This window comes from Pogoniulus pusillus, chromosome 2, assembly GCF_015220805.1.
Source record: "Pogoniulus pusillus isolate bPogPus1 chromosome 2, bPogPus1.pri, whole genome shotgun sequence".
In the NCBI taxonomy this organism is placed as follows: domain Eukaryota; kingdom Metazoa; phylum Chordata; class Aves; order Piciformes; family Lybiidae; genus Pogoniulus; species Pogoniulus pusillus.
The window spans coordinates 15060436-15083294 of NC_087265.1; the positions used below are offsets into that span (position 1 = coordinate 15060436).

General features: G+C 43.3%; 1 protein-coding gene across 10 annotated transcripts in view; it reads left to right on the forward strand.

Moving 5' to 3' along the window:
- SEMA5B (semaphorin 5B) overlaps window positions 1-22859 on the forward strand; it is a 324525-nt gene that overhangs the window by 188558 nt on the left and 113108 nt on the right. For all 10 annotated transcript variants that reach the window (XM_064157107.1, XM_064157117.1, XM_064157118.1 and 7 more), the window contains one exon: window positions 5352-5397. In XM_064157107.1, the coding sequence (XP_064013177.1) occupies window positions 5352-5397 (46 nt within the window). The remainder of the gene's footprint in view (window positions 1-5351; window positions 5398-22859) is intronic.

The following is a 22859-nucleotide window of genomic DNA, read 5'->3' on the forward strand; positions in this document are numbered from 1 at the left end:
TGATGTTCATGAATAATGTTAGTAGTAATAATAGCTACCAGTTTGAGGCACCTTTTAATGTCTGTAATACCATTTGTCCCAGAGTACTTAGACAACTTGAGTCACTTGCTCTGGAGATGAAATGCATCCAACTCTAGGATGAAATAAACCTTGTGTTTTAATACTGTGGAGTGATATAGCATGACCTGCCAGGACAGAAAATGAGTAAGAAGGCTCTGTGTCGGTTTACCATCTTTTTATACAGGAGAAGGAGGTTAGCAGAATAGGTGGTTGAATCAGGCAATCACGCTTCTGGCCTTGTTCTGATGGGTTTAATTTAAGAGCAAAAGGAATTAGCCAGTGTTAACTTACAAGACAAAGTGGGAGAGAAAGAAGAAATAAAAAAATCAAGAAGGCACCTCATCCATTCATGCAGAGATTTCAGTGTTCTCATTCATTTCTTAATCCTACTCATACAGTTGCTTTAAATTATAGTTCAGCAAGGTATTAAACAGACATAACTTCAAACACAAGCAGAAAAAAAGACACAAATGGGGTAATTCTAGGTACAATAAACCATGCCTGTCATTCAGAGGCCTTTCTCATTGTTAGACTGAAATTGCAGTTAAAATGTAATTCATAAAAATGGCACTGTCATATTCAGCAGATCTTTCCCCTTGGCTTTTTACTCCTGGTATGGCTTTGCAGAACAAGTATTCTTAAAAGAGTAGGTTATTAATGAAGGATTAGTTCGTTCTAGCTGAGCAGGCCAACTGTGAAGCTGGAGGTGTCTCTGATAGCCTGGTCTGCCCCTGGTGTTTGTATTACTGCTGATAAGATGTGAGAAGGATCAAACAAACAAAAAGAAACTGCCAGTGGCTGCAGAGACACTAAGTGAGGGAAGCTGATGAAAAATGTAGGAAAACACTAATTTCTGTCAGAAAGCCACAAGGTCAGAGTTAGAGAGCTGAGGTTAGTACGAAGACTGTGTGAGATCATTGTGCTAGTCACAGTACTCCATTCCAGTCTGGTTTAGGTCTCAGCCACTCAAGTAGTAGCTCTGCTAATGCTTGTCCAGGTGCTGCTCAGCAGTCCCTGAGAGGACAGAGACTGTTTTTATTTGAACAGACACTCCTTCTGTCTGCGACTGGTTTGGCTGAGTGCAGTGAAAATTGTGTCCTTTAGATACATCTCTTCCATTAAAGAATTTTGGTTAAATTTGCTGTGCAGCACTATCAGGGAAAGAAACCTAATATTAAAATTTATTACTCAGTCAAACTGTCCAGCTTTTCACAAAACTAAAACAAGGAGGTGAAATCTGCATTATAAGACTTCCAAAATCAATGCATTTAAATAGCATGCTTAACAACAGGAGAGCACCTTCAAGTCTTCAGTTATGAGAACTTTCTCCTTTGGGTGTTGTAAGATTGGAGGCCAGCGACAAGCTTAAGTTTTCCAAGAGAAGGCTTTAGTTCCTGATGTCTCCTGTCCTGGAGTTGCATTAATATTTTGGTGAGACTAGCATGTGCTTTTCTAAGGGAGCTGTCAGGCCAGTGTTGTGAAGGGGTTTGTTTGGGCTTTGGGGGGGAAGAAATATGAGGCTGAATTTAAAAGGGTTTAAATAATTCAATCTTATATACACAAGGAATTTCCTCCCCCCCTTTTCCCCAAACTATATCCAGCTACCCTACACAAGTTCTTTGTATGTGGTTGTGAAGTTATATTACAGAATGTCTATTTACAGCAGAAATCAGGAATTTGGTAGAGGTTTGGAATGATTTTGAATAGAGAGTCTGCGGCATAAAAGTGCCACTGGTAAAGTTACTGAAAGTTTGTGCTGGTTTAAATCGAGTTTGCTCAGTTACTCTCTGGCTGGAGTCAGTCTCGGGGATCCCAGATATGTGCGGCAAAGCCATGCTGTTGACCCCCGTGGGTTTGAATAGTTCAGTTGAGGGATTATTGGGGCTCGCTGTCTGAGGCTCCACGGGCACGATGGAGCTGGGAACAACAGCCTGGGACAGCAGCTGGCCCGGAGCGCCTTCGTCAAATTTTCCCTGGGCCGATGCGAAGTGACATGGGTCAGAATCATGCAGCAGCAGAGATCCCCAAAGTGGCGAGGCAGGGCAGGGTGAGGTGGGGTGGGGTGAGGTGGGGCGAGGCAGGGCAGGGCGAGGCGAGGCGAGGCAGGGTGGGGCGGGGTGAGGCGGGGCGAGGCGGCAGGAGCACTGAATTGTCCCTTTTATGAGGTTTGTGCCCGAGACTGATGGTCCTTGGCCACTATTCTGTCCGATAAGGGTCTGGCAGCAGGCCAAAACACACCAAATAAGCTGAACTCCACGGGTCTGGTACCCCCAAATATGGAGGGGGCTCAGGTGAATCCACACCCTAGGCGGTGAGCTTACATAACGTGTTTACTTCAACCTTCAAGCAGGCAGTCCAGACTCGAAGGCACCAGGCTTATTGTGCTCCTTTGGCCCCCTTAATTTGTTATCCCCAGGTTTGGGCAGGGAGCACCTTTCCGGGGGACAACATGTCCGGGCAAGAATAGATTTGTAACATGGCCATTTGGGGCCTGTGCAGCCCTCCACCACAGCCAGTCACTGGATGAGAATTTATCTCCATTTTGAGATTTTAGGTCAATGTGAGCTTACTGTCTCTGGTCTGCTGCATGCACCTGCAGAATGTAATATTTAAGTCTGTCACTGGAGCTAAAGAGTTAATAACCAATTGCATGTGAGAATATGCAGCCCTTTGAGATGGAATAAGGTTTCAAACCGTACAGAAGAACTGGTGAACTTCCAATGATAGGACTATGAGAGAATCATAGAATCAACCAGGTTGGAAGAGACCTCCAAGATCATCCAGTCCAACCTAGCACCCAGCCCTATCCAATCAACTAGACCATGGCACTAAGTGCCTCATCCAGTCTTTTCTCGAAGACCTCCAGGGACGGTGCCTCCACCACCTCCCTGGGCAGCCCATTCCAATGGAAATCACTCTCTCTGTGAAGAACTTCTTCCTAACATCCAGCCTATACCTACCCCTGGCACAACTTGAGATTGTGTCCCCTTGTTCTATTGATGGTTGCCTGGGAGAAGAGGCCACCCCCCACCTGGCTACAATGCCCCTTCAGGTAGTTGTAGACAGCAATGAGGTCACCCCTGAGCCTCCTCTTCTCCAGGCTAAACAACCTCAGCTCCCTCAACCTCTCCTCATAGGATTTGTGTTCCAGGCCCCTCACCAGCTTTGTTGCCCTTCTCTGGACATGTTCCAGCACCTCAACGTCTTTCTTGAATTGAGGGGCCCAGAAGATGGAGATTATGAGGGTGAGAGTACTTCTCTCTGTATAGTTATTACTGATACATTTTGTTCTGATATTGCCAGTGGGCCTTATCCTCATTCTGGGTAGCCAGTCCCAGTACAGATTGGGATGATTAAAAAAAAAATAAAGTCAGACCTGAAAACTTGGTACCATGAGTTTGGTTTCCTGAGTTCCCCAGCATCCTTGTTCCCATCCTTCTTTATTGACATTTAGTAGAAGCTGAGACCTTTCAATTTATTTATGGAACTGGGACAAAGTATACAGGCAGCTAACTCTATGATTGTAACTTAGGTGAAACATGAATGAGAGACAACAGTAGAAGAAAATCTGCTCAAGCCTTGTAATGGTCATTGTGATCCAATATCATAGAATCATAGAATCAACCAGGTTGGAAGAGACCTCCAAGATCATCCAGTCCAACCTAGCACCCAGCCCCATCCAGTCAACTAGACCATGGCACTAAGTGCCTCATCCAGTCTTTTCTTGAACGCCTCCAGGGACGGTGACTCCACCACCTCCCTGGGCAGCCCATTCCAATGCCAATCACTCTCTCTATGAAGAACTTCCTCCTAACATCCAGCCTATACTTCCCTCAGCACAACTTGAGACTGTGTCCCCTTGTTCTGTTGCTGGTTGTCTGGGAGAAGAGGCCACCCCCCACCTGGCTACAGTGTCCCTTCAGGTAGTTGTAGACAGCAATGAGGTCACCCCTGAGCCTCCTCTTCTCCAGGCTAAACAACCCCAGCTCCCTCAGCCTCTCCTCATAGGGTTTGTGTTCCAGGCCCCTCACCAGCTTTGTCGCCCTTCTCTGGACGTGTTCCAGCACCTCAACATCTCTCTTGAATTGAAGGGCTCAGAACTGGACACAGTACTGAAGGTGTGGCCTGAGCAGTGTTCAGTACAGAGGAATAATAACCTCGCATATGTTTAAATGACTTTATTTGCTTGGGCAGAGTCTGCTGCTGACGATACACATTAATCAAGGCCCTTCAGAACAGTCTTCAGCACCTTTTCATCACCATAGGAACTTTCCACTGATTTTTCTGACCTCACTGATATAGTGTTAAGACTTCCATTTTTAATAGGTAGGATGAAGCTCTATCATCAACGTGGTACTTTCTACTATTTAAATAGAGCTACCTCCAAAGAAATAACACACCTGGTATAATATAAATGTGTTTTCTCTGGTAGAATGTGGTGACAAGGATGCTAAAAAAAGGTCACAGCTGTTTAGACCCACTGATTGATGTGGATGCAAAAATATGAAGTTAGACATAGCCAAAACACTCAAACACAATCAAGTCCATATGGCTTATTATATCATCTGGGTCCTGGTAAGTGCATTGTCTTAGCAGTCAAAAATGCAAGATAAGTCCTGTTAACTATGTCTCATCCATTGATATTTATGCATAAATGTGTTCCCTCCTATTTGTGATGGGATATGAACATGCAGAAGGAGGGTTTCAGGAGCTCTGCTGATGTGTAGTATCTCATGCTAGTGACTTCTGTCAGAAATTCCCTTGCTTTGTCTGTGGACATGCCATGACAGGAGGATTGGGAACATCTGCAGTCACTACCTTGATTCCTTTGCTGTGTTTTTGTGCAGAGAGATTCTGCTGAGAAGTATCTGTCCTCCTTTTCCTCAAAGTCCTGAAAGAGTGCCCACAGGAACAGGCATGGGGATAGCATACTACAGGCAACACCTTTGCTCCAGCTGATTTCTCTTCAACTTCAGTTTTCTCATAATGCAGAGAAAAACACACGTGCAGCCAATACAGGACTTCAGCTGAAGCTCTTTGGGGGTTTGCAAACAGTCTTAGTGTTGAAATTTCATCACGGTTCTTCATTATGAGTTCTGTTGTATTCTACTCCTGACCTGCTCAGAACTGATGAACAGGAGGCATAGAGCTGCTTTTTTACATTGTGGCAAAGACTCCAAGAAAAGCTTGTTTGGAGAAACAAATGACAAAACCTATGACTTGCTTTTATAACTTTTCCTTTCCTTCTTTGTTAGCCTAACAGTTTGTAATTTTTCTGCTTGTTCATGCAGGAACTACCTCTTCAGACTTAGTCTACACAACGTTTCTCTTATTCAGGTATGTTCATTTTCTACTCTCTTGTTTAATTTGACTTGCTAATGAATGTGTAAAGTTTGATGCACATTTTCAGAAGCTCTATAGTGTAAATTTGCCCAGACTGATGGAGCAGGGAGAAGACAAAGTCAGAACCAGATGCTTATTCCCACTCCAACAATAATGCCGGGGGAAGTGCTCTTCTATGCTTGCCCATTTGGACAGCACACTCTGCTCTTAATTCTTGAGTATTTGGGTGGTAACAGGATCTGCCAAAACTATGGCATCTTAAGGAACAAAGCATGTAGTGTGACTGATACAGGCTTAAACACAACAATCAATAGAAACCCTTGGCTTTCATTAGAGGAGATGTCAGCAACATGTAGGAAAAGCTTTTACTATTCTTGTCCATCCTCATTTTTAGCCATTGTTGGCCTCTGTGAATATGGATTGCTGAGGAGCTGCGCTTTGCTGAATGCATTAATAAAGCCAAGGTTGGGCTTGCAAGCATTCAAGAGGCAAAATGGATTGAAAGATGTATGTTACCCATGGCAGAATGGAGGTAAAGCAGCCAAAGTTTGAAAGGGCTTGCAAGTGCCCAGCAGTATTAGGACTTTACATCCACTGCACTGAACCTGGAACTGAAAGATGTGCCAAAACTGTTAGTGAAAACCCCAGCTTCTTATGTTAAATAAATAAATACTTATGCTCTGAGATACTTACTTTTCCTACAGTTGCTAGAGCACTGAAGACATATTCAGCATTTTTGAGACAGATTGAAGGGCCTTTCTTGTGTACCTGAGGGTGCAAAGAAGCCATTAGAGCAGCATTGACAGCCATTCTAATATGCACAAGCCTTATGCTGTTGTTGAGAGTTACAAGTATAACTGGAGAGAAGAAAAGATGTTTAATGGTTGCAAAATGCATTGAATCTTCCTTTAAGAGGAAAACAAAGTCTGGAGTTAGCAGTGACAACAATAAAGAGTTAGAGAAGCTGATACTCCCATTTGGCAGTAGCTTCCCTTTGCAGAGCCATATTAGCATGGTTGGAAAGCTTCCAATGAACACACAGGAGAGGGAAGGCTCTGTAGTTACACAAAGTGTCATACCTTCTGCAATGCCTGTTATCACACACTGTCTGACACAGCCTCTTGTGCCTGTCAGTCGAGGGATCCCCTTCTATGAAACCCATTTGTGAATCTCCCTTATAAGCTTCTGAAGTCAGGCTTGGCTCGGGCCCTTTCCAGTGCAGCAAGTTCTCTTTCCTACACTGAAAAACATGGGAAGTCTCCTTCTATGGCACTGAAGGATGCTGTGGGATCTCCGGTTAACATAATGAGCTTACTTTGCTCCTGCTTTCTGGGTGTATCCGGTCACTCTGCCAAGACTTTTTGCATGACAAAGAGAGCATGGAATTATGTTGACACACGTGTTGGGAATGATGGAAGTGATTGTTTCCCGACCTAATGGTTGCCTAAGTAGCTGCTTGGCTTGTCTCCACAAAGCACATGATGCAGCTTAGAGGCACCCCTTCCCACCTTCCCTTCATTGTGCATCGTTTTAAAGATCAGATCGGAAAATGAGACAAGAAATGCCAGGAATTTGCAGTTAGTTCTGTAGGGGTGAGTGTGCAGTTTAAGAAATAATCACAGTGCTAATTTGGATTGCTTTGTAGCTCCTCTTTGCTTGTAAGTAAAGCACAGTGGAGTTTTGTTGGGCCTGATTTGGGGGTAGTTTTTTGTCTTGAGAATGTGGTCTGATGTATTTCTGCTCATGGGACTTCCACTTCAAGCTGCCAGTAGTACTAAAACTGTTTCAAGGTGCAGCATTGTGTTGAAAGATGTCTGCTCCCTTCCATTTGGACCTCCATGAGGTGAAGGCAGAAACAAGAGGAGCAGAGGCTACAGAGAGAGCAGGATATGTTTGTTGTGGGGCAAAGTCTGGCAGTGGGAGGAACGTACCTCTCTACAGCAGGGTTAGGGGAAGTTTAAAACCGTTTTTTGCTGAATGTTCTTGTGCAATGAATTATATTGGTAGGCTGCACTGTCCCTGTGGGGAGAAGGCAACAGCACATTTCAGCCCCACAGCTGTCATGGAAAGGAGAGGGGGCCTGTGAAGGAGATGACTCTATTGTCTTTTCAGTGAGGGTGTCAATAGCATCTTGCAGGAGCAATATCCCCATGCCACTGCTTGCCCTCACAGCAAATTCAGTACTTAAGTCTCTCATTCTGTAATGGGTAGATTTACTAGCACAGTCTGCCTAATGCATGTTTTCCTTGACAGTTATCTGTTCTTTAACCAGGGAATGAATATTTCCTGCCATTGAACAGCTCATAATGTTTTTAGTCACAGTATTACTTTATTCATTGCTTTTCAGACGGAATACATTATTCTTATTCTGGATTTTAATCCCCTGTATGAATACTTTGTGTATCACAATCCCAGGGTTGACTGTATTGTTACTCTCTGATTTAAGGCAAGTTTTCATCTCACAGAATTTAGAAGACTAAGCTCTTTCCTTCTACCTGTTGAATGACTGTGGAGGCCTTTGATTTAAGCCCAGTGCAAAGTCAGATAGAATGAGCAAGAGTTCTCCATCGTCTTCAAAGATCCTTTTGTGAAACTCTCACTCCTGAAAATAGATTTTAGGAGTTGCCAGTTTCAGGAGCTGAAGTTATGACATTACTCTTGAATCTCTGTTGGACTGCCAATAGTATAAACTTCATTTTGTAATCTCCACAGCAAAGAATGCTCTGGAGTATTGTGTAGCTACTCCATGTTGTTTGAATAAGAAATTATTTTCTTGGAATTGAGGTAGGCTCAAAAAAAGAATTATCATTGTATGTGCAAGTTAGTGAATGTGAGTTGTGTAAGAAGGTAGTGTTACCCTATAGAACAGCTGAGATTTCAGGGGGCAGCAGGAAGAGAGGTAGATTTTAGGGTGCATCAGCTGTTGGAGCATATTATAAAGGAGTGATTTCCTTTCTTAGCTCTCAACTGCTCTATCATATGAAGAACTATCCTCACTCTGATTTTTCTGCTCTGCTGGGGTTGTTTCTTCAAGATGGTAGTGCTAACTTTTTACATGAGAACTAGTGAGTGGAGCAGAAATTGAAGCAGAACAAGCTGATTTCCTTCTCCAAAGAACAAAAGGTCCAAACTTCTCTGAGATTTTTTTTTTCCCCTTTCTCATTTTGTTTCTGAAATGTGCTTCAGCCATTCCATCTGGGACCTGGGAAACCTTCCACCAAGTGAGTTTTAGCTGCATGAGACACTTTGGTGGAGGTGAATATTTTCCTGAGAAACATTTTTGGCTGAATGTCAACATCCAGAAGTAAATTGAGGCCAAAGTATTTTGGGGGGTTGCTTGTGATTTTGCCTACCTGTCTGTCATGCCAAAATTGAGGCATATTGTTAAAAGAGTTTCTGAACACCAGGATATTGAGATGCCACAGCTGGGATATTCAAAAGCACATCTTTGGTGCTTTGGCACCTAGCATTCAAAAGCATGGAGCACTCAAATTCTTGCAGCAGTCAAGAAGCATCGTTTTAAAATGGATACTACTACCTGAAACTTTTAGTATCTCAGTATCACAGTATCACAGTATCACCAAGGTTGGAAGAGACCTCACAGATCATCAAGTCCAACCCTTTACCACAGAGCTCAAGGCTAGACCATGGCACCAAGTGCCATGTCCAATCCTGCCTTGAACAGCTCCAGGGACGACGACTCCACCACCTCCCCGGGCAGCCCATTCCAGTGTCCAATGACTCTCTCAGTGAAGAACTTTCTCCTCACCTCCAGCCTAAATTTCCCCTGGCGCAGCCTGAGGCTGTGTCCTCTCGTTCTGGTGCTGGCCACCTGAGAGATGAGAGCAACCTCCTCCTGGCCACAAGCACTCCTCAGGTAGTTGTAGACGGCAATAAGGTCACCCCTGAGCCTCCTCTTCTCCAGGCTAAACAACCCCAGCTCCCTCAGCCTCTCCTCGTAGGGCTGTGCTCAAGGCCTCTCACCAGCCTCATCGCCCTTCTCTGGACACGCTCAAGCATCTCAATGTCCCTCCTAAACTGGGGAGCCCAGAACTGAACACAGTACTCAAGGTGTGGTCTTACCAGTGCAGAGTACAGGGGCAGAATGACCTCCCTGCTCCTGCTGACCACACCATTCCTGATGCAGGCCAGGATGCCATTGGCTCTCTTGGCCACCTGGGCACACTGCTGGCTCATGTTCAGGCGGGTATCAATCAGCACCCCCAGATCCCTCTCTGTCTGGCTGCTCTCCAGCCACTCTGACCCCAGCCTGTATCTCTGTTTTAAACAAAATAACTGCAACATATCATCTGCATCTTTAAATGGTTCTCTCCTATGCATTGTAAGCTCTAAGCATTAGACACTTTATGGAACACATTTTAACCATGGTGTGCCTTTGGAGCGCACAGTGTTTAATTTATGCATGGGTCTGCTGCTTTCACAGTGAGGCCATAGAAAAGTTTGGTTTGTACTGGAGTTTGTAATTAGTTGAGTAGGTGGAAAGGGTCATTTTAAAAACATAAGCCTTTGAGTAAATTTTTAGAAATGCAGGGTGCTGATTAGGGCTTCTTAGGAAGGAATGCTATTCTTTGGTGTGTCTTAAAAGCAGGCTACTTGGCAGGCACTTCATAAATCCCAGTGCAGTGCCTACCCCCAGTTCACCCTGATCTTTCTTGAAACTTAGAGTTCTCAACCAAACTGATTGAAAAATGATTTTTCCAGCCTTACTGAGGTGCCAAGATTTCCAACCTTTTTCTGCACTGAGATGAAAACAAGGCTCTCTGACATCTCTGTGAAGTCTGAAAGAGGAAATAGACACACGGTTACTTGGGATGCAAATAGTCAAAGTTGTTTTCTGAAGCATCAAGAGGGAATTTGAATGTGCTTTTCTTGCATCTCAAGCAATTGACCTGGTCAGTTTAGCACACCATTCCCCCCCCTCTGCCCCTCCTTTCCTTTATATTGTGACCAGAAATTTTCCTCTAGATCCAAGGTTCCTTTCCTGACTTTCATCTGATAAGTTTGATAGAAACCCTTAGAATTTCATAAAATGTTTTCATTTCAATTATTTTTTCCCAATGGAAGATCTCATATGAAGAAGTTTCTAACCCATTAAAAAATTGTGTGCTGACTGATTATGTTGTTGTGATCGTTTGGGTCCCCCACACTTAAGAAAATCACCCAGACTAGACTCTGCCACTCTGGAAATTGAATGAAGCTTTATATTTACAGCTTAGCACAATATACAAGCAGATATTTGCAGTATATACAGAAATATACAAGGTAAAAAGTAATACAGAAACACAACAGCCCTCCCAGAAACCTCAGTCCCCAGGAGGGCTCCCAACCACCCTTCCACCTTCTCCTCGCCTTTCTACCTTACCCCAGACTTTGCCTTACGCTCAAGGTGAGTTTGGAGGGTCTGCCAGGTGAGTCAGGAAGAAGAAGGATTAGTCACACAGACAGCAGGTTAGGTTAGAGAGAAGTGGAGCCCCAAAGACAGAGAGCAAACAACTGCGTTGTCTGGGTTTATGTTCTTGTTCTTATACATCTCAGCAAGCCTATGAGTGAAGTAGACATCACCACTGTTTCCTTTTCATAGCCTATAATCTAATTCTTCTCACCAAAATATTCCAGCTAGGCTCAAACTAGCACAGTTGTGTTAGGTTGATAGTACTTAAAATACTTCTAGGATCTGTATGCATGCTCTTTCTTAAAAATAAACTGTATTTGAACAGAATGGAAGAATAAACAGACACACCTGTTGCAAAATCCTCACACTTACAGAGGATGTTTCATATCAGCTAGAGCCACTTTGAGGTGCACCTGTTCTAGCATGGTCTTCTCCATCCAGCAGCTAAGCCTCAAGCAGCCACTCAATCACACCCTGCCTTGGTGCAATGGGGGAGAGAATCAGAAGAGCAAAAGTGAGAAAACTCATGGGTAGAGATAAAGACAATAAGTAAAGCAAAAGCTGCACACACCAGCAAAGGAAAAAAGGCATTCATTCAGCACTTCACATCAGCAGGCAAGCGTTCAGCCACCTCCAGGCAACCTCCAGGCAAGCAGGGCACCATCATGTGTAAAGGTTACCTGGGAAGACAAATGCCATCACTCTGAACCACCCCCTTTCTCCTTCTTCCACCAGCTCCATATGCTCAGCATAACATCATCTGGTGTGGAATATTTGGTCAACTGGGATCAGCTGTCTCAGCTGTGTTTCCTCCCAACTTCTTCACTCCCAGCCTGTTCACTGGTGGGGCAGTGTGAGAAGCAGAAAAGCCTTGGCTGCGTGTAAGAGAACAGATTGCTCAGCAGTCGCTGAAACACCCCTGAGTTATCAACAGTATTTTCAGCACAAAGCCCAACCATAACCACATATGAGCTATTATGAAGAAAATTATCTCTATCCCAGACAAAGCCACCACAGGTATAAAAGTGTGAAGATAGATGACAGAGTTTAGCTTGGTTTTTCTCTGTATAGTTGAATAAAATACAATGAACAAAACCAAGGGGAAGCAGCGAGTAATAACAGTTTACAGCACAAATGGTCACACAAGTAATCTTTCCTAGTGAAAATACTTCACTGGGAAAGTTTAAGCAGAATATGTTCACAAATCCCTGATTAGAAAACTTACAAATAACAGATAAATCTTACAACCCCGAGAGATGCTGGATAGGCACCAGATGGGGCTCAAATCTGTGGATCTGCCCACAGCTATCTGAGGGAAAGTTAATCTGCCCAGATGATCTGCCTGCTATATGCTTGAGTGTTAAATAGGGGTATAGCAATTCTTTATAAAGTGCTATGCATGTTTTCAATAAAAATGTGTTGTATTTCAGGTTTGCTTCCAGAACCATCCTTGAGCCAGAGCTGTTCCCAGTTTTCAAAATCCCCTCTAAAAAAATGACAAGGAAAGTAGGCATTGATATGCAGCACAAAACCATGCCTGCTCAGGAGATGGCCTAGCTTTGCTGAATATATTTATTTCTTCAATCTAGTTGGAGTGTCAAGATTATTGTGTAACTTAAAATCCAGTTTGGGAAGCAATTTTGGGAAAGATTGAGAAGGCTTTGCCTATATTTAAGTTTTACTGTAAGCCACCTGACAAGAAGTCCATTTTGAAACGTTCATGGATAAGCTTCACTTTCCAGATGTCATTTTCTTGTAAGCATTTTATCATTTGTTTCTTGCAGATTTCCAGATACATCATTGACTTATATGACATATATTCCTAGATAAAACTTCTACCTCTTTATTTTAGGCCAATGCAGTTCCCTCATTTAAAAACAACCCCCAAACCTCTACTTGAGCAGATGCAGTCTTTAACATGTGGCTCTTAGCTGAGTTATTATTGTCACATATTTTATCAGTGTGCCACATTTTTTATTAACAGATTACCATATAAATCTATTCATAAATCACCTTCCAAAGCTGCACCTAAAACCTCTCACTCTCAGCCAGGAGGTTTAAAGCTATTCCATAATAAAGCTTATGCTGGCTGAACAAACCTTCTGGCAAATTCAGATTTTTATTCTTATGGTTTCAGGTTCCCCAGATAAAATGTACTCCCTGAATACACCCTTCCTTAAAATGACTCACCAGGAGCTAGACTGTGGCTTTCAGGTGAAGGTCTACCCAGGCTTTATCTAAGTGAGAGATTTCTACCTTGAACTGGGAGATGGGGGAAGAAAACAAAGCATATCAGACTGGAGGTAGTCTGAAAGCCACACTTCATCCTTTGAGGACACAGTTTTCCAGCTCTGAGCTGGAAAATTTACAAGTGTACTCTTTAACAGGCTCCAGCATATGCTGTTGGGACTCAACCTTGTGCTGATGTTAATCTTCAGCTGGAGTTCAGAGAGCAGAGAAACAAAACCTTTTATTATAGTCTGTAGTGTTGAGTGATTTCTGAACACAACATCCTCTCTGCTTGAGAGAACCCAACTCAGGAGTCACTTTATAGCCAGCAAAACTTAAGTCCAGGTCTAGCTTTCAATAAATGGCTGTTTTCCTTTGAGAATTATCTGAGTTAAGAACATGCTGCATGCTCTACCAAGTGAGAAGACATTTCAATATGTGCATTTATACCCTTTTTTGAACTGGTTCATAGTGAAGTGCCTAGTTGTGAGAAATGTGAGGGTTTAGGCATGCTATAGGAAGTTTTCATATATATTTATATATGTACACGTGCATCTATATGTATGAGTGCTCCTCCATACACAGAAGGATCATCCCCATAGGGTTGTATGGCACATATACATACAGCACATACACACATACAGGACCTGTACCTACTTGGACTGATACTTTGCATTAAGCAGGGCAGCCTTCTTGGAGTCAGCAAAGGCCACAGAACTGATTTACACCTGGAGGGGAATTACCCTTTTATGCTGGCACAGCGAAGTGAGGTTTGTGTGATGACTGTCAGCCATGAATTGCCACCTGCTGTCCTGCCTGGGTAACTTGTTAGTTGTTATTCCTCCCCCCCAGCCGCCTCACCTCACCTGTAAGCAAAAATTACTACAGGGTTTTTGGGTTTTGTCAGCAAACAGGATTCAGGAGCTGAGAATTTAATTAGCTGCTGAAATAACTTACTGATAACAGTAGCATATTGGGCTCTCTATTTGATAAAACACTGCCAGGCATTTTATGTGTAGGGCATGAAGACTAATGGTCTTATTTGTTGCAACTTAGCTTCAGGACAATGAAATATCCTTTAGACTGGGGAGGGGAAAGAACAAACCCACATTTAAAAAAAAAACTATCCCTTGAACTTCTTGTATCTTCTCACCAATAATGCCTCTCTATCTTTGCAAAAGGTATGTTGGTTTGCCTGCTTTCCCCTTTTCCTCTGTGTGCTGCTTCCCATTCCATCAGCACCCAGCAAAGGCTCTTGAGGACCTGCGTTCTTACATCCTGGCTGTTTCCTGCCCTGACACATTCATTCTTCTGTGGCTGCTGCCAACAAATCCAGCTCTGCAAATGTTCCTAAGAGGCAAATCAGCCTCTTGTTGTAAGCTACACCTTGGCTAAAGTGATATTTCTATAAAAAGCATGCTGTTTTTAAATCATTATTGCTTTAGGGGTGCGGTATATTTTTAAGACACAGGAGAAGTTTATTCACTAGCTGGAAATGCTGGCATACCACAAGCCACAGAAAGTGTTTCCAAGTTGCTCATGTCACTGACCAGCACTAGAACAAGAGGACACAGCCTCAAGCTACGCCAGGGGAAATTTAGGCTTGAGATGTGGAGAAAGTTCTTCACTGAGAGAGTCATTGGACACTGGAATGGGCTGCCCGGGGAGGTAGTGGAGTCGCCGTCCCTGGAGCTGTTCAAGGCACTTGGCTAGACGTGGCACTTGGTGCCATGGTCTAGCCTTGAGCTCTGTGGTAAAGGGTTGGACTTGATGATCTCTGAGGTCTCTTCCAACCTTGGTGATACTGTGTGATACAATCAGGCTGCTCTGATGCGATCCTTAGTGAAGACTCTAACACAGGCTGCAGCACCTTTGCTAACAGCAGCAGATGTGGCAACAGAAACCTACTGAGTTTCACACACCAAGCGCGGGGTTTACACGGTCACCTTGTGCCCTCCTGGAGAGAAGGTGATGTGCCCTCCCCCGCAGCCTCTCCTGTGTTAACAAGCTGAGATTTGTGGAGAGGGTGGGCTGCCAATCAGTAATGCCTGGGCACAGGTCCTGCCACCCTGCCGCAGCCAGCACTGCCGTTTACCACTTCTCAGGGCTGTGCATGCTGGGAAGTGCTTTTCCTACCTGGTACCTGGCACTCTGACCCATCTCCAGGGTGGGAGCTGAGTCGCACATGCTGGGAAGTCCTAAGTAAGAGAACTCTTTGAAGACACAAAGAACTGCAACTTACTAGATGAACAATGGAGCATCTGGGTCAATTACTGCAAAGACAGCAGGTTGTAGTTCCTTTTGAGACTGGGAATACAGAGGAATACCTACATTTCATTCTCAAAGTAGAGTTTTGGGGAGATCTAAATGATTTGGATCTCTTGCACTGGCTCTCTGCACAGGATTAAGTTTAGCATCCTGTCATTTACAGCATCCTGATAGCATCCTGTCATTTACAATAAGAGCATTAAAAAAAAAAAAAATCACCATTTATTGATTTGTGTCTCTGTAAAAGGTCCCCTGAATGACCTCATATGTTTCCTCTAAAACCAGCTATTGAGCTCTTAGAGAAAAAAAAATCAAATCATTATAGTAAATACATTTCATTTCAGTGCATGTTCCGTAGATAAATAATCCTACTTTTCTCTGTTAGTATCAGTTTAGCTAATGTGTGTTTTACAGCTTCTTTTAAAAGCAACAGATCTGAATGACTAATGCCAGGGGATTATTTGAGCTGGGAGCTACACAGCAGTCTCTGACATGGCCTGCACAGCTGTTACCAGATATCCAGAGCTGGGGAGCAGAGATGGGAACAGTTTGCTCATCACTCCCACAGGGCACCAGTCCTACCTCAAAACAGCGGGCACAGCTTCCCTAAATCCTTTGAGAGCCTCTGAATGCTTCTGCCTCCAAGGTTCACCCACCTTCCCCAGTCTGTGCTTAAGCAAGGCACAACTTATGTACTAAGAGAAGAGATGAGTAAACAAGCACAAACTTAACTGTGCCTACAGCACCTCCAGCTACCTTGGCTAGACCAAGATGACAAGTCTTCAGGCGCAGTCGTTCTTCAGAGCTGCAGACAAGTAGCAACCCCCCCCCCCCCCAGATAAACAGCAAACAACAGCTGCTGTGAGTTGCCTGCTAACGGCTGGGCAATAGAAGAATGCTGGGCTTGCTGAGGGAGGGTAAGAGCTTCAGCTGTAGGTTATAAGTGAGTTGTGAGGTGTCACCACAGCTTGAACAGCTGATAGGAAACAGTGGTCTTCTGGGTGTTCTAGTGACGCTGAAATGCTTCCTTCATCTCAAAGTTGGCACCTCGTGTTTATAGCTCTCTGATACATTTTGATCCATGACATGACTGAGTGGAGACTAAGCTATTCTGAGGCTGGGGGAGGCCAAGTGTGGGGAGTCAGTGGAAGGAAGCATGCAGAAAAATGACATATTTCTCTCCTTCCCCGTAAGGTGAGTTTGGGTAGCATGGACTAGCTGCTTTACCTGTACACAGTCGGAGCTTCCTTTCTCCACAAGTGAAGCTGAGATAATGATACTTGTCCTTTGAAATGCTTTGCAATGAGTGGCTTTCTACTTACTTATGGCATAAGTATTATACATGATGATATGCACTTAGAGGAAATTTGCCTTAATCATGAGTCTGCAGAGCTGTTATATTCTTATTCATAATTGCTGTCATATTGAGCAGTTGTTATCTTTACCCTTGCTTTCTAGGTAACCAGTATTCAACTTCAGCATGTCCACATGTTTAAAACGTACCCATTTTTCACTACTTTTACATAAGCTTCTTAAAAGAAAACATTTTAATGTAAAATTAGAGTGTTTGGAGCCTGATAGGGGAAAATATAACAAAAATATATCACTTCAGATAAAAATACTTGCATATAAATAATTCTGGATTTGAGGTTGGTTTGGTTTCTGGTTGTTTGTTTTCCTTTTGAAAAAGAGAACACTTTGGAAATAATTTGGAGGGAGGGATATTAAAAACAGGTTTTTGTCAAAAATCTGACACTTTTGTGTCAGGAATGTAGATCAAATTCCATACATTATTTTAATTATGAACTTATCCCTTCAAACAGGTAACAAAGCACCATTTTAAGGTTTATGAAACAGAGTGGCTTAATTCCTTATAAGTAAAGAAAAATGAACAACAGAGCTGTAGCCATTTGTATAGGCTGCAAGGCTGTTAAAAAAGAAGTGTTTTAAACTTCAAGAATGATAGAAAAGTTTGTAAGTTAATTTGGGGTTAGTAAGAGACAAACTGTAGTTGCCCAAGAGGAGAGGATTTTGATGCTTTGGGTAGAAAGTAATGATAAATGGTTCATAAACGTAATAGCAGTAAACACAGTGACAGGAGAAAAAAAATGTATGTGGCTAATATAATTGTTACAAATTTAGTTGCTTTCACTTACTGAAAGTAACTGACATCAGTTACTGAGGATTTAAGAACAAGTCAGAAGAAAGAAAAAGATTGCAGGTCAGGTTCTTTTTTCAATACAAGATAAATGTGAAGCATTAAAAGCCAGCAAAAAGGAGTTAGAGAGAGGCAGCACAAAGAAGTATGATTCATTAATCCTGTTGGAGAATAACTTCGTATTCCCTCATCTTAATTATAAGGCATATTCTCAAGACTCATTCATGGAATCTTTGACCTTGATAGAGGTCAAGTGCAAACATGCTAGTGGGGAGGTGAGCGAAGAGCCAGGTGGCAGGGGGAATGTAAGGACAGGACTGAAATCTAAGGAAATTGAAAAATAAATCCTGAGTTGGCAGGAGAGTGCAAGCTGGAGAGCAGAACAGAGGCACTGGAAGGAAGGAATAAAAGACACTGCACCAGAGTCAACTTTGCAGAAGGAGCAAATAAATTCCTCGTTGAGATGAAGCTTGGCAGAGCTCACTATGGCATCAGGTGCTGACGTCTGGTGTTGGAAAAGAAGAGGCAGAACCAAGGCAAACTGTGACAGACCAAGCAGGGAGTCTGAAGGCATCTGTTTTCCAGGCTTAGGAAGAAGCTAGGTGGATTGATGCTACACGCAGCAGTGGGGCTCTGGCTGCTTACAGTGGCAGCAGACAGGAACTGTGTCCAGCTGAGCTGGGTGGCCAAAGGACAGTAGCAGGTAGAAATACTTGGAACTTTTGATGGTGGGATAAGAAAGAAGCAGAGAGGCACCTTCCCTAACATTACAGTCCAGTTTTGACTTAAATCATTATGCACTTCCATTTTACAGCAATGAGATTTGAGAAATATCTTTTGGATTCTTGATATGTCTCCCACATCACTTTTTCCCCAAAGTGACTTCTTGAGCTTCTCTGAGACAAGCCTTTACTTTGCATTGATCAAGTGCTGAACTCAACCACTGAATGTATTGCTGGTGATGCAATGGGACTTGAAATGTGAAGCTTTTGAGGTCAAGATCCGGGTCCTTTCTGGCTTGTCGTTTCCCCGCTGACCACTGAAAATTGTTGCTGCATACCTAGCTAACTAGTCTGCTCAGAGACTTCAGTGTGTTTAGGACTGGATGGATGTTGGCTTCACACTTGATTGGAAATGCTGGGAAGAGGAGCTGGAGGTAGCAAACAGGGAGTTTGACACTGTTGGTTCTTCACTTTGTATTTAGTGTTCTTCAGAGATGGAGCACAGATGGTCTTAGATTAAGGAAAAAACATGCCAGAACTGCAGGCTAGGCTCAGACTGGGGAGTTGAGCTTGACATGAAATAAGCAGAAGGCTGTAATTAGCTTATCAAGAGCATTAGGCACCTGGAGGAGGAGCAGGTATGTAATGAACAATGCAGCTATAGAACAATAAAAAACAATACTGAAATCTATTATGAAACAAGGAGGACTTTTCATCACTGCCTCTTCCAGCACTCCCTAGTAACATCTGAAAGGTCCTACTTATGTTTAGTTAGGTCATTAGTGGTTTATCAGAAATGACATCTAGCAGTGTGTGATGCTAAGCATCAAACTCCATAGAAGCCCAGAGAATCTGAAGGTCAAACGCTAGGGGTGCTGCCCAAAACTTTCTTGCAAATGATGCACTACGCTTGCCTGTGCGCTGTGTGTACTGCCTGGTTGTAAGTATCAGTCATCTCACTGCTCTCTCTTGTTCTTTCTCCTTGTATTGCTCAGCCACATGCTGTCTGTCACCCTAACCCTAGGATTTAAGCTCATTGGGGCAAAAAATGGCATTTAATTTTAAGCAGAAATGCCTCGCAGAGTGCAGCTGAGTATTCCACGTGCTTCCACAGTACATGTCAAAATCCTGCTGTCTAGGAACAGGAGTCTGGATCATTTCTCTAGGTATGCAAAACAAATTGAAATTCAGACATACATCTGCTGAACTGAGTAGGGAAAGTATAAGACTCCTTTTTAGCTGAGGATTTAGTTTTCCCCTCCCTCCCCCCATGAAAGCTCAAAAACTATTACTTTAAAATGGGGAAGAGCAGAGGGAGACTCTGGTTTCACTTAAGCTCTCATGGAACAGGCAGGATCTTTGTATTCAGTCTGCCTTGCAAAACTTCCCCAATCTCTCTAGCTTGCATGAAAGTGGCCTTGGCTAATGAAAATAATCTCAAAGCTTTTCTTTGGTCTCAGTAATGTATTTCACTTAAAGATTTCCAGTGCATTTTTTTTTTTTACCCTTTTGGTTGTATTACACAAAGCTTAAGTGCACAGAAAAGAATGTTGAAAGGATAAATTGAATCACACACACATTCGTTTGTTTAATCATGCACTGTCCATTTTTTTTCAAGCCAAGACAGGACTCAAACCATGTTCAAACTCTAGCAAAGCTTTCATGAGAATATATTGCAGTGTTTGTCATCTGAACAAGTATTAGCCCCTCCCACCCCCCACTAAAGCAATAGATGCAATTTCCCTAAAGAAAAGCAGGAAGCACAGAACATGGAAAATGTTGTCCTGAGTTCTTCACTGGTTGCTTTAACACTGCAGTATGTGCTGATTTTGATTCTTGAATCTCAGCCTAATTGTTGGGAGAATCGGATCCAAAGTGGCCGTTTCCTCAAACTTATTTTAGCTCCTTCCCAAAGCAAAGGAATAAATGCTGAACAAGTATATTCAATGATGTAACCTGGAGAGGAATAAAGAATGCAAGAGCATCCCACTTCAGAAAGCTGATAATACACAGAGGTTTCACATGTGCTTCAGTGATTGCGTTTTCAGTTTGAAGCATATATGGGAGATAGCTTTTCATAGCTGAACTCTTAATGCACAAAAATGCATTCAGTTGGCTGTGCAGGATTTGTCCAGTCTGCCTCAGAAGCAGAAAGGGGGAGGGAACATAAAATGTGTAGTGGAGAACCCTTAAGATCTCTACATAGCAGTGAGCTTCAAAGAGGCACAATAGCAAGGAAACCCAGAGGAGAAAAATGAAGGAGAATAAAATTGCTTTGCTTGATGCAGAAATACAAAGGAGACTATAGCCATGGCAAATTGATTTTGTACTGAATATGGGCTGGTCCACTGGAAGGGTTTTTGAACCTCCTACTCCAGAAATCATTGTGCAAAACAGTAAGAGGAGGCTGCTTAGAAGTCTTGTCACATCCATCAGTGGAGCCCACAAAAAGGAAGGAGGGATTTAGTTCTGAAAGGCGACTTTGCCACAGAACGTAAAGGGGTGGAGATGGACATCTTTTGGTGGCGGAGGAGCCTCGAAGGAAGAATTACCTCCACTTTATCAAGGGCAACCATTGCTGTGACTGTGTTCACTGGCCATTTCTTAGAAATAGCTTATCACACCTTGTTTGTAGCAGCTGAAGAAAAATAACCCCACAACAGAACTTGTTCTTTACAGAACAAGCAGTGCTAGTGATGTGTCTTGTCCACCTGGCCAGTCTCAACTGCACCTGCAAATGCCTCAGCTGTTCTTATAGGTCCCCCTGTGCTCTACTGCAGAGGAGTTTTTCATTAATAATTTTTTACTTAGAGTTTTTTTACCACTCTAGTTAGTTATTTTATTTATTTACCATATAATCTTATGTCTCTGTAATCTCCAGTGCATTTGGTAAATGTTTGTTGTTGTAAGCTATAAACTGAATGTGACATGGCAAGAAAACAGATTCCACTCTGACTGTTAAGCACCCAGTATACCAAAGGTCTTGTCTCAGTTCCTGTATGCTTTTGCTCATTAGCAGTAAGAGGGCAGCCAGACAGAGAGGGATCTGGGGGTACTGATTGATACCCGCCTGAACATGAGCCAGCAGTGTGCCCATGTGGCCAAGAGAGCCAGTGGCATCCTGGCCTGCATCAGGAATGGTGTGGTCAGCAGGAGCAGGGAGGTCATTCTGCCCCTGTACTCTGCACTGGTTAGACCACACCTTGAGTACTGTGTCCAGTTCTGGGCCCCCCAGTTTAGAAGGGACATTGAGATGCTTGAGCGTGTCCAGAGAAGGGCGACGAGGCTGGTGAGAGGCCTTGAGCACAGCCCTACGAGGAGAGGCTGAGGGAGCTGGGATTGGTTAGCATGGAGAAGAGGAGGCTCAGGGGAGACCTTATTGCTGTCTACAACTACCTGAGGGGTGGTTGTGGCCAGGAGGAGGTTGCTCTCTTCTCTCAGGTGGCCAGCACCAGAACAAGAGGACACAGCCTCAGGCTGCGCCAGGGGAGATTTAGGCTGGAGGTGAGGAGAAAGTTCTTCACTGAGAGAGTCATTGGGCACTGGAATGGGCTGCCTGGGGAGGTGGTGGAGTCGCCGTCCCTGGAGCTGTTGAAGGCAGGATTGGACGTGGCACTTGGTGCCATGGTCTAGCCTTGAGCTCTGTGGTAAAGGGTTGGACGTTGGACTTGATGATCTTTGAGGTCTCTTCCAATCCTGATGGTACTGTGATACTATGAAACATTGTAAGTCATTCTTCTTTAATATCCTCTGTGCTTTTTACCCAGTTCTGGATGATGTCATTCATTCTAAACTGGCTATAGGTGAGAGCTTTACAGTCTTTTTAAACTGGAATAACAAGTATCCCAGTTAACTGAGACTATGAATCTGTATGTCTTCTTGTCCATGCTTTTGCTTGCTTGGAAGCAATAAAAATAGCCAGTGGATTATGCTGGTTTCAGAGAAAAAGAATCAGCATTGCCATATATAATACTTGCAACTAAGTCATTGCAGTGTTAAGCATATTCAAGCAAAATGAAGTAGATCATCAGCAAAATGAAATTGTTGTCACACACTGACACTGTCCTTTACATAGAATGATAAAAATACAAACACTAGACAGTGGAAATCAAAATCCAGTGCCATTTTTATCTCTCTTCTTCAGAGCTGTATTTTTCTTCCAAAGCATTATGTCGGTGTGTTCATCTAACATTGCTGTCTAAGTTGTAGCTGTCAGTCTAAGCTTGGCATGTAGCCACCCGAGAATGTGTCTTTCTCTGTTTACCCTTATGGACAAGCACTGCAATCCGATCTGTTGCTAAAACCTGTGATCTAGGCATCATTCCTGGCTTCCACAAGCCCTTCTGTTCAGGTATAGCATCAACTCTTTGTGTAGTTAGATCGTTGGTATCTTTGCACCGTCCATCGATTCCCCTCTCTTTGGCCATAACCTTGTTATATCAGTGCTTATCTCATTTTTAAGAGTCTTTCACAAACCTGCTTATTGTTCCTTGTAAGGTGCTCACTCCATTATGAATCAGCCCTCAGGGTCAGCATCTCTCTCCTTCATAATTGATGTGCCACCTTCTCTTGCTTAATCTGCTTTTTTCTCTTGTTTTTCCCATGTGTCCCCGTGGTGTCTCAGAAGAATCTCATCTTTAATATAATCACAGTATCACAGTATTAT